This window comes from Phalaenopsis equestris, unplaced genomic scaffold, assembly GCF_001263595.1.
Source record: "Phalaenopsis equestris unplaced genomic scaffold, ASM126359v1 Scaffold000002, whole genome shotgun sequence".
Classification (NCBI taxonomy): Eukaryota; Viridiplantae; Streptophyta; class Magnoliopsida; order Asparagales; family Orchidaceae; genus Phalaenopsis; species Phalaenopsis equestris.
Window position 1 is genome coordinate 29,856,885 of NW_018164444.1, and position 9,994 is coordinate 29,866,878.

A 9,994-nucleotide genomic window follows, 5' to 3' on the forward strand; every position below is an offset into this window, starting at 1 on the left:
CAACAAAAAAGGAGGACGTCACGGGAGAGGACGTGGTCGTGGGCGTGGATATGGTGGAGGACGAGGTGAAGACCGAAAGCCACGTAACTTCGACAAATCCAAGGTTAAGTGTTTCAATTGTAATGAATATGGTCATTTTGCAAAAGAGTGTCCCAAACCAAACCGAAGAGAAAAAGCAAATCTTGTTGCAACGCAAACCGAAGATGAACCAGCACTGTTGATGACAGAAACTTGTGTTCTCAGCCACGCAATACAGAACGAGCAGGTATTATTGCATGAAGACAAGGTGGTGTCAAAGTTTAAAAACACCCGAGAGAAGGCTTGGTATTTAGATACTGGTGCAAGTAATCACATGACCGGTTGTATTGAAAAATTTGCTGAAATTGACACGACAATTAAAGGGTCGGTCAAATTTGGGGATGGCTCGACTGTAGAAATCCAAGGAAGAGGTTCGGTTTTATTTGAAGGCTTCGCAGGTGAACATCGAATACTTACTAATGTCTACTACATCCCGATGTTGAAGAGCAACATAATAAGTTTTGGCCAGTTAGATGAGAACGGATGCAAAGTTGAGGTTGAAGGAGGTGTTATGACTATTTTAGATAGATCACAAAGGCTACTAGCAAAAGTGAACTACTAAAAAAATTCCTCCATTTTTGTTAGCGTTTAAAGTTTGGTTTTGAAAACCAACATTTTCTCAAAAACTGAGTGTCCTAAAAGCTTTACGAACAAGGTCGGAGCTTCCCTAACCTCGAAAAATTGACGCGGGAGCTTTTTCTGGGTTGCGGTGCTGTAGCAGCTACAGTGTTGCGGCCTAAAATTCCTCCACTTTCCTTTTTTTGTTTCCTTTCTCTTCCTTCCCTTTTCCATGATTCTCCTATTTTATTTCCTATATATTTTATGTTAGCCTTTTCTATTTCTTTACTTTTCCATGAAATCCCCTAATAAAAATCATTGTCTATTATATTACTTCCTTTTTAATCTATTTCCTAATTGAAAGCATTGCCTAATATAAGTCATAATCCCTCTTTAGAGTTCCTTAGATCCCCCCTACCCAAACCACCCCACCAAAATTTTTCTACCCTAAAAGCTTCGACGAATAAGGTCGAAGTTTCCCCAACCCTGAGAGATTGACACGAGAGCTTTTTTCGGGTCGCCGTATTGTAGCATCTATAGTGCCGCAGACGTGGTACTGTAGTTGCTACAGTACCGCGACCCAAATTTCCTCCGCTTGACTTTTTTTGTTTCCCTTTCCCTTCCTTTCCTTTTATATGATTTTTCTATTTTATTTCTTACCTATTTTATGTTTGTCTTTTCTATTTCTTTACTTTTCCATAAAATCCCCTAATATAAATCCTTCCCTATTATATTACTTCTTTTTTATTCTATTTCCTATTTGAAAGCATTGCCTAATATAAGTCATAATCACTCCTATATATAGGGGCTGCTTTTGCTTAGAAAAGGAGATTTGGACAAGTGTAGATTTGTGAGTGATGCCTTTCAGGCATTCTTCCCCTCCAGGGGCTGAATCCGACGGCGAGAAGGTGCTCCGGCTGTAACTCGTCTTAGGGGTTATTTTTGCTTAGAAAACAAGATTTGGATGAGTGCAGATTTCTGATTGTTGCCTGCATTCTTCCCCTCTGGGGGCTGTACCCGACGATAAGAAGGTGCTCCGGCTATAACTCGTTTGAGTTGGTGACCATCTCCAACGGTTCAGGTGATGCTTCAACTGTAGCTCGGCCTCAAAGAGACATTTTACCTTTTCGCAACCCTTATTTGAGTCTGTGTTGTTATTTTGTTGTCATTTATTTCATATTTTGACGAGTCCTGTTGTAATCTTTGAAATTCAATAAAAATATTATTATTTATGTTATGGTTTGGGCTTCCTCCGGTATTATTTGTTATCAAAACAAGCTCAACCCACCCTAGTCCTATCATAGGGTTTCCTAGTTTCGCCCATACCCAAACCACCCCCACCAAAATTTTTCTACCCTAAAAGCTTTGACGAGTAAGGTCGAAGCTTCCCAGACCCCGAAAAATTGACGCAGAATATAAGGTCGAAGCTACAGTACCGCGAAAGATTGACCCCGAAAGATTGACGCAGAATATACAGTACCACGACCCAAATTTCCTCCACTTTTCTTTTTTTGTTTCACTTTCTCTTCCTTTACTTTTCTATGATTCTCTTGAAAGCATTGCCTAATATAAATTCTAATCCCCCTTATATATAAGGGTTGTTTTTGCTTTGGAAAGGAGATTTAGATGAATTCAGATTTCTAAGTGCTGTTTTTAGGTATTCCTCACCTTCGGGGGCTGCATCAGACGACGAGAAGGTGCTCGGACTATAACTCGTCCGAGGGGCTATTTTTGTTTAGAAAAAGGAGATTTCGATGAGTGTAGATTTCTGAGTGTTGCCTTTGAGGCATTCTTCCTTTCTAGGGGCTATATCCAACGGTGAGAAGATGCTCCGGCTATAACTCATCCGAGGTGGTAACCGTCTCCAAGGGTTTGAGTGTTGCTCCAGTTGTAGCTAGACCCAGAAAAAACATTTTATCTTTCCGCAACCCTTATTGGAGTCTATGTTGTGTCTTTATGTTTATGTTGTATATTTCCTGTTTTGATTAGCCTTGTTGTAATCTTTGAGATTCTAACAATAATATTATTATTTACGTTGTGGTTTGGGCTTCCCCGGGTATCAAAATGTCTTATATTTTTCAATAATTTCCCACAATACAAAAAAATACATACCGCTATGAAGGACATTGGCTTTCAGAAGAAGGAACAACGCATGCAGGACACCTTTCTGCCACAGCATCACGAGAAGACCGCATCTCAAAGGAATTCTCTAAATTTGGACGGCAAATTTCTGTCCCAGCAGATAAAAATTTCTCAGCTCTCGCTTTCTCAGAATAAACAGAGGCTTTCATTACCATTTGTGTGGCTTCATTAGAAACTCCAGTATCAGGCTGTGTGAATTAGGAGAGTAAATCAAGTGAATGGTATAATCAAGGCTGAAGTAAAGATACAGTGAGGTCAAGAAACTGATTCTGTACATTACACAGATCTTTGATGTGGACAACAATAGCAGTGATATCGTCGGTTCGGCTTTCTTGCTCCAACCATAATTTATATGCTTCTGCGGCAAGTGCGGAACAAGCATCACGTGGATCCTTGAAACTACCCACCTATATAAATCTTAATCTCATTAAAATTCGTTGAGAGATTCATTCTGTCGGAGTATTGTTAGAAAAAAAAAATAATAATAATTGCAAGGTTTACAAACATACCACTCAATTCCTATGTATCATATCTAACACCTAAACTTCAATTTTTACATACATGCCAACTTCCTTACGCAAGAAAATGTGTATTTCGAAATTGAGCGGTATATGTAAATGCCCAAAAAATAAAAGGGGATAGAAATCAGGGTTCAATATGAACCTCCGTCCCTCAATCGCTCTCATGTATTGTGCACATTCATCATGGCCATTTAACAAAATTGTATCAGGCAGCATTGAATTAAATATGTTAAGGAAACAAAATAATAATAATTGAATATGAAAAATAATGTCAGCACAAATCTGAAAACAATTCAACTATCAAACCCAATGACGACAAACAAGAGAATCTACCGATCGGTCGTCAACCCAAGTTAAGAGCCCGTTTGGGGCAGCTTATTGACTGCAGTGACGGTATGAAAACGCCGTATGGTTCATATTTTAAGATCGTCAACCCAGATTAAGGTTACACTTTCTACGTAGAACACTACTAAAACGTAGAACACTACTTAAGATCGTCAACCCAGATTAAGGTTACACTTTCTACTTCATTACAGTCTCTCTCTCTCTCTCTAATCTCTGTAAGACTTTATTCATCGGCGCACTTTCCAAATATTTTCGGATTCAACATCTTAAAAAGTGCGGTGAGCATGGTAAGTTTATATTGACAACAACATTTTATTTCTTAGAATGGGTAAAAGTCATTCATCCGAGAGAAGTGAAAGCATATCTTGCCTCAAAATTTTTAATAAACATATCATGTATAGGTTTGGCATCCCTCACTAAATCATATCTGATAATGGTCATGACATCAAAAGTACCAAGATCAATATTTTTATAAGGCAGTATAATACCAAGTTTAGTGTGAATTAGACTTATAATAGTCAACAAAGTTATTTGTTTAAGTTGAATTGCGAGATTCAATGAACTCAACATTTAAACTCATAAATTTAAAATAATTTAGGGTTTAGGGTTTTAACTTTTTACGTTGAAAACCCTGAAAAGGGAAAAAATCACGAACCTTATCCCAATTAAAATAATCCACAATGAATGATAAGTAAACAGGTCCACACTTCTCCTAAATTAAGAGAAGATAAAATTACAAAGTTGTATATTCATAATCTGACTATAATTCTTGGCGACAACAGACTGCAAGAGTCAAGATTTAAGGTTTAGGATTTAGGGTTCAGAGGTTAGAGTCCTTCAATCCAACTTCGACTGGCAGCCAAACATGAGCGAGCTATAGATCGATTAGGCGCAGACTTAGTCTTCTACAAACATCAATTTAAACAAAGCCTTCGGTTGCCACTATGCAAAGAGTTGCGGTTGATCTTCAACCAATACAGGGTCAATCCAACTCACGTTCTCCCAAATTCTGTAGCTGTGATGATGAACTTTGACCTTTTCCGACAGAGTATGAAGATTTCGTCTGTTTACTCATTTCTTCTCCTTCAGAATCAGTTGGGATATTTACGTCCAGTTTGCTGCGGTCATAAGGTACAGTTGTTAGCCCTTGAGAATAAGAAAAAATATTGAAAGTCTCGGGGGTTAGAGTCCTTCAATCCAACTTCGACTGGCAGCCAAACATGAGCGAGCTATAGATCGGTTAGGCGCAGACTTAGTCTTCTACAAACATCAATTTAAACAAAGCCTTCGGTTGCCACTATGCAAAGAGTTGCGGTTGATCTTCAACCAATACAGGGTCAATCCAACTCAGGTTCTCCCAAATTCTGTAGCTGCGATTATGAACTTCGACCTTTTCTGCCAGAGTATAAAGATTTCGTCTATTTACTCATTTCTTCTCCTTCAGAATCAGTTGGGATAGTTACGTCCAGTTTGCTGCGGTCATAAGGTACAGTTGTTAGCCCTTGAGAATAAGAAAAAATATTGAAAGTCTAAGTTTCAGTTGCTTCATGTACGACGGTTGGGGGATTACTTGGCAGAAGAAAGCCGAGCTAACTCGGCTCTTCGGCAGGAAGAGGTTAAAAGAGGGACGATCTGGTACTATAACCAAAATGTCCAAGACACATTCGCCCGTGGAGATCTGGTGCTGAAGAAAGCCGACCCAACTACTCGAGGACATGTGATTAAAAAGTTAAGACCTTTTTATTAAGAAACCATGAAGAAAAGGATTGACTTTCTTCTAAATTGCGTTTTTATTGTCATGTTAACTACCCCAGAACAAATGACCTGAGGAAATAAGAAAAAGAATCCTCAAATAAAGTTAGCTACGCTTGGGGAACTAACTTCTCCCAAAAATGAAATAATCCTACAACGGCGATCATAATCATCCGATCGGAAGGAAAATTCCCCTTTAGGAGAGCCGGGGATTTTGCTTTTCACGAACCTAAGCCCTACAGCAAAGAACAAACAGTAATCAGAGATGGTTTCCCACCCTATAGTGACAAGCTCCGCTAAGCGTGATCCCAGGGAAAGGGGAATTGGGTAACCACCTCTCATAGAAAGGACCCAACTTTGGGAGTCTATTTGAAGAGCTCGATCAAAAAAAAAAAAAAAAAATATATCAAACGAAAAACCAAAATCAAACAAAGAGATCAACCAATGGGCTTTAGAATCTACCATCTCATCTCAAAAGATGATTTACTACCTGACAACGACAAGCTCCACAAGGAGTATTACAGCGACCGTCTTCGAGAACCAGCTAAATAAAATCTAACGGAGGGTACGATTACATCTTTGAGGATTAATAGCCGATCGTCCAACCAAAGCAGAACCGCAAGAAAATGTAAGGTAAAGAACCAAAGTGGAAGACAAGATTCTTTCATTTTGAGGTAAAAAATAAAAGTTTCTTCGTTTACAAAATGTTTCTTTGATTAAAAAAATGTATCCCCGCCCGCAATTTTACAATACTTACACATCTTATAACCCAAAAAAGAAAAAGATAATTTCTCGAAGTAAAACCATCCCAAGATTAAATATTGGAGGACTCTCCGTAATCCTCAACATCCTCTCAATCAACACCCTCTACTCCTTCAGCACGGCCAGATGACCGCTCACCAGGTCAACCCCTTCATCTTCAGGATCTGAAAGGAGCGTAGTCAACTCTTCCATTTCTTACCACTTGGGGTTGACCTATTTATGTTTTACAAACCTCTCGATGGCAAAGGAAGTGTCGACCTTTATCTGATGAGAAAGACCCTCAACATGTTCTTCTCAGATTATCATCGAGAACATCTTATCCTTTAGTTCTTTATTTTTTGTAAGGAGAGCGGCAATCTGAGTCTTATGATTCTGAGCCTCCAGCTTTCTCTCATCGAGGGATAATTTTAATCTCTCTTCAGCCATTATGGCTCTTTGTTTCAACTTCTGGATCCTTGAAGCTGATCTCCCGTGACGCAGGGCTTGGGAGAAGATCGACAGGTCCACATGGGAGGGGGGATGCCGCCTCCTCCTTCCTCTTCCCTCCTTTCCTTCTTTTCTTTCCTTCTTAGGCGCTTCTTAATTTAAAGTCTTTCCTAAAATCTGAAATCTCTTTGTATTTTCCTTGCTTATTTTAAAAGTCTTTCCTAAAATTTAAAATCTCTTTTTATTCTACTTATTTTAAAAGCCTTTCCAAAATTCTGAAATCCTTTTTATTCTTCTTTTTTATTTTGAAAGGCTTTCCAAAATATGAAATTCTTCATAAAATAGGTCAAGTCTCTTCATAAATAGAAGGTGATGTGCTTAGAGTTAGGGGTCTTATATTTGACATATGAAATCAGGTTTTAGCTTGGTATTTTCCCATTCGAGGGGGAAGGGTTGTATCTGACGTTAAGGTAGTGCTCTGGCTGTCCCTCATCTGAGGTGGTGATCGTCTACCACTGTAGCTTGACCTCCACGAGATATTTATTTATCATTCCACCGTTCTTGCCACTGTCCACCCGCTTCCTAGTCCTACAGCAGGCCATCACATCTCCTCCCCAACAACCGTCGGTGTCCTCCTCCCTCCAACTTGTTTCCAGCCTTCTCCCAACAAAGACGCAGCTCCCCATACTCCATCCCAACACTCAACTGCCCTTTCTGAACAATCCAATCTTGTTGTCCACTTGCCCAGAATTCCTCCCAACACTTAGCCGACCCACTTCCAGCAGTCTACCTTGTTGTCCAAATCTTTACCATCACGACCACACTTCCCCGCTCGTTGCACACCCTCCAAAAGTGTTGACGAGCCTTCCCCACTGCTGCCTCACCTTCCCAGCTTGCATTCACCTTCCAACCTATCTCTAGCCGTCCAACAAACCTTCCTGCCACCTTAACCTGCTGCCTCCCTCCTCTAGTTCACCTTCCAACCCTTGTCGGCCATCTCCCACATTCATACTTGATGTCCCAAGCATCTAGATCCACTGAGCCAACCTATACCACCCTTGGGATACACTTTCGAGGTGTTGGCTTGTGTCTTTGTGTTTGTTTGTCGTTTAGTTCATGTTTTCAAGAGTGGTTGTAACTAATTTCAAATTCAATAATAATATTTGTGTTTCTTTTGTGGTTTGGGCATTCTCCTCGGGTATCATCCCAACTTGTTCCTGATGTGATGCCTCACAAGCCAAGGCGTGATACCAATCGATTGACTGAAACATGTCCCACTAGTCCATCAATCAAAGCATCTTCTCAAAAGCATATGACCATAACATCTCCACCAAGATAGACATGCAATCCCCACTTAGAGGAGTGTGGCGAAACCACCGTCTCCTGTTGATGAGATGCGTAGTGGTTACTGGTCCACACACCGGCTCCTCGATCATGAGAAAAAGACCATTTCGTTCTGAAGAGAAGGAAGAGAAGACGAACCATGGTTCGGGGTGGGAGCCTTTCCATGCCAACGGGGAGTAACCCCAACTCCCGCTATGTCGTCCTTGTGCTCTCCCTTTGACTCCGTTCTGATTGAAATAGGGGGAGGAGCGCGGCTGGTTTCCCCTCGTTCATGCAGGCCTATGAAAGAAGTCCCGTTGCGGGTCATAGACTGTACTTTGTCGACCGCTAGATCTCCCCAATAAATCATCAGAAGTAAAAATACTTGGAGTCCAGAGAGGATCCTCCTCACTTCTCTCCGAAAAACCTGAATACAACACCGCAAGCTATATCTTAATCCATCAACTAAAGACTAACAATGAATTAACGAGAAAGCGGGTAAAAGGTTACTAAATTTCCAACATCTCCCTCGTCAGATTCATGCAAACTTGAATGCCCTTCACCCCTTCTAAGGTGAGAAAAGGCCTCTTCCCCTGTGGTTTCTTCAAAGTCGCTCACTCTGCGCTAGCCTTCTCTCGAGCCACCTCGTAGTTGTCTAAAGCTACCTAAAATCCTTCGATCATGGTGTCATCACCATCCGGTCGGATCATGGGTCCGAAAATCTTGGGGTCCAGGAAATGGAACAAAGAGAGATGTCGGGCCTCGATCAATGATCCATGAGTTCGAAGGTGTCTGAATAGAACTTTGGTCTTTTTTAAGTTGCACCTCATTAGAAGAGCGCGGATCCCCCAACGGCCCGTACAGGAAGCAACCAAAAACTTAGACTTCTAATCTTTTATCTTACTCTCAAGGCCTAATTGCTACACCTTTTGAACCGCAACAAACTGGACATAGTCATCCCGACCGATCCTGAACAGGAAGAAGTAACTGAATAGTTTGATCGTCCATGGAATCTTTATCCTCTTACAAAAAAGGGTGAAGGTCATAATCGCGGCTATAGAATTCAGGCGAACCTGAGTCGGAATGACCCCGTATCGGTTGAAGACCGGCCACAGCTCTTTGCACAGTGGCAACCAAGGCCCTCTTTAAATTGGTCTTTGTAGAAGATCGATTTTTATGACGAACCGATCAGTACCTCATGGTTGGCTGCGATCAAAGTTGTATTGAAATACTAAGAGCATAGAGATCTTGAGTCTTGTTAACCTTCACAAAGGATAAAGCAGAGGTATCAACGGCAGGAATCGAGCGAAAGGTCTTTCGAGAAAACTTGTCATCACAAAATGGGAGGAGAGGAAAGATTTCAAAGAAAGAAAGATAAAGGGGGTAGTCATGACTAACAACACATCTATTCATACAGGGAAGGAATACGAAACGTTACTAATAGGACGTTGTGATGTGATGTGAAAAGCCGACACGATCCTCGAGCTAAACAATTAATTACAGTCAAAATAGAATTTTTATTTATTCACCTTCACCGCATGTTACATAACAACCCCTAAGGAAACTACTCTGAGAGGAAAAACTTCACTAAGCGGTCATCCGTGGCTTCATCCGTGGCTTCATCCGAGACAAACCCTTGGTGAACTAGTTTCTTATACAAAAACTTGTCCACTTGCCTTGATCTACTCGATCGATCCCTGTTTGGGCTGGGAGGGTCCCACCAATGGTCGTCAATTGCGAACAAAAGCGTGCTATCTCCACCCGGGTGACTGTGATATTTCTCCGAAAAATCAAAAATTCCTCGCGCAAAGCAGTAATCTCCCTTTCCATCTGATCCGTTCTAGCCATAAATGAAGCCCAATCCTTGGTTATCATCTCCTCGAGGATGCCCTATGGCACGAGCAAAGTGTTCCTCCATCTCAGCAAGATGTTGAGCAAAAGAGTCAGAAAACACCCAGAGTCTCTCGATGGCCTCCTCCTTCCTGGTCACGCTGGGACTTCCTTGGCGCTCCAACCTTGGTCCCACACGACAAAGCTGATCACCTCCACCTAGCATCTGGTTCATAGCCGCAGTATCCTCAGCAGGA

The 9,994-nt window shown here is 41.1% G+C and overlaps 1 protein-coding gene across 1 annotated transcript in view; it reads right to left on the minus strand.

The window, feature by feature from the left end:
• Nucleotides 1-9,994, minus strand: part of LOC110039054 (probable protein phosphatase 2C 35) — a 45,307-nt gene that overhangs the window by 4,458 nt on the left and 30,855 nt on the right. Inside the window, exons 2-3 of the mRNA XM_020744035.1 lie at nucleotides 3,054-3,185; nucleotides 2,749-2,966 (exon numbers count right to left, since the gene is read on the minus strand). Coding sequence (XP_020599694.1) covers nucleotides 2,751-2,966; nucleotides 3,054-3,185 — 348 coding nt within the window. The 3' untranslated portion in view covers nucleotides 2,749-2,750. The remainder of the gene's footprint in view (nucleotides 1-2,748; nucleotides 2,967-3,053; nucleotides 3,186-9,994) is intronic.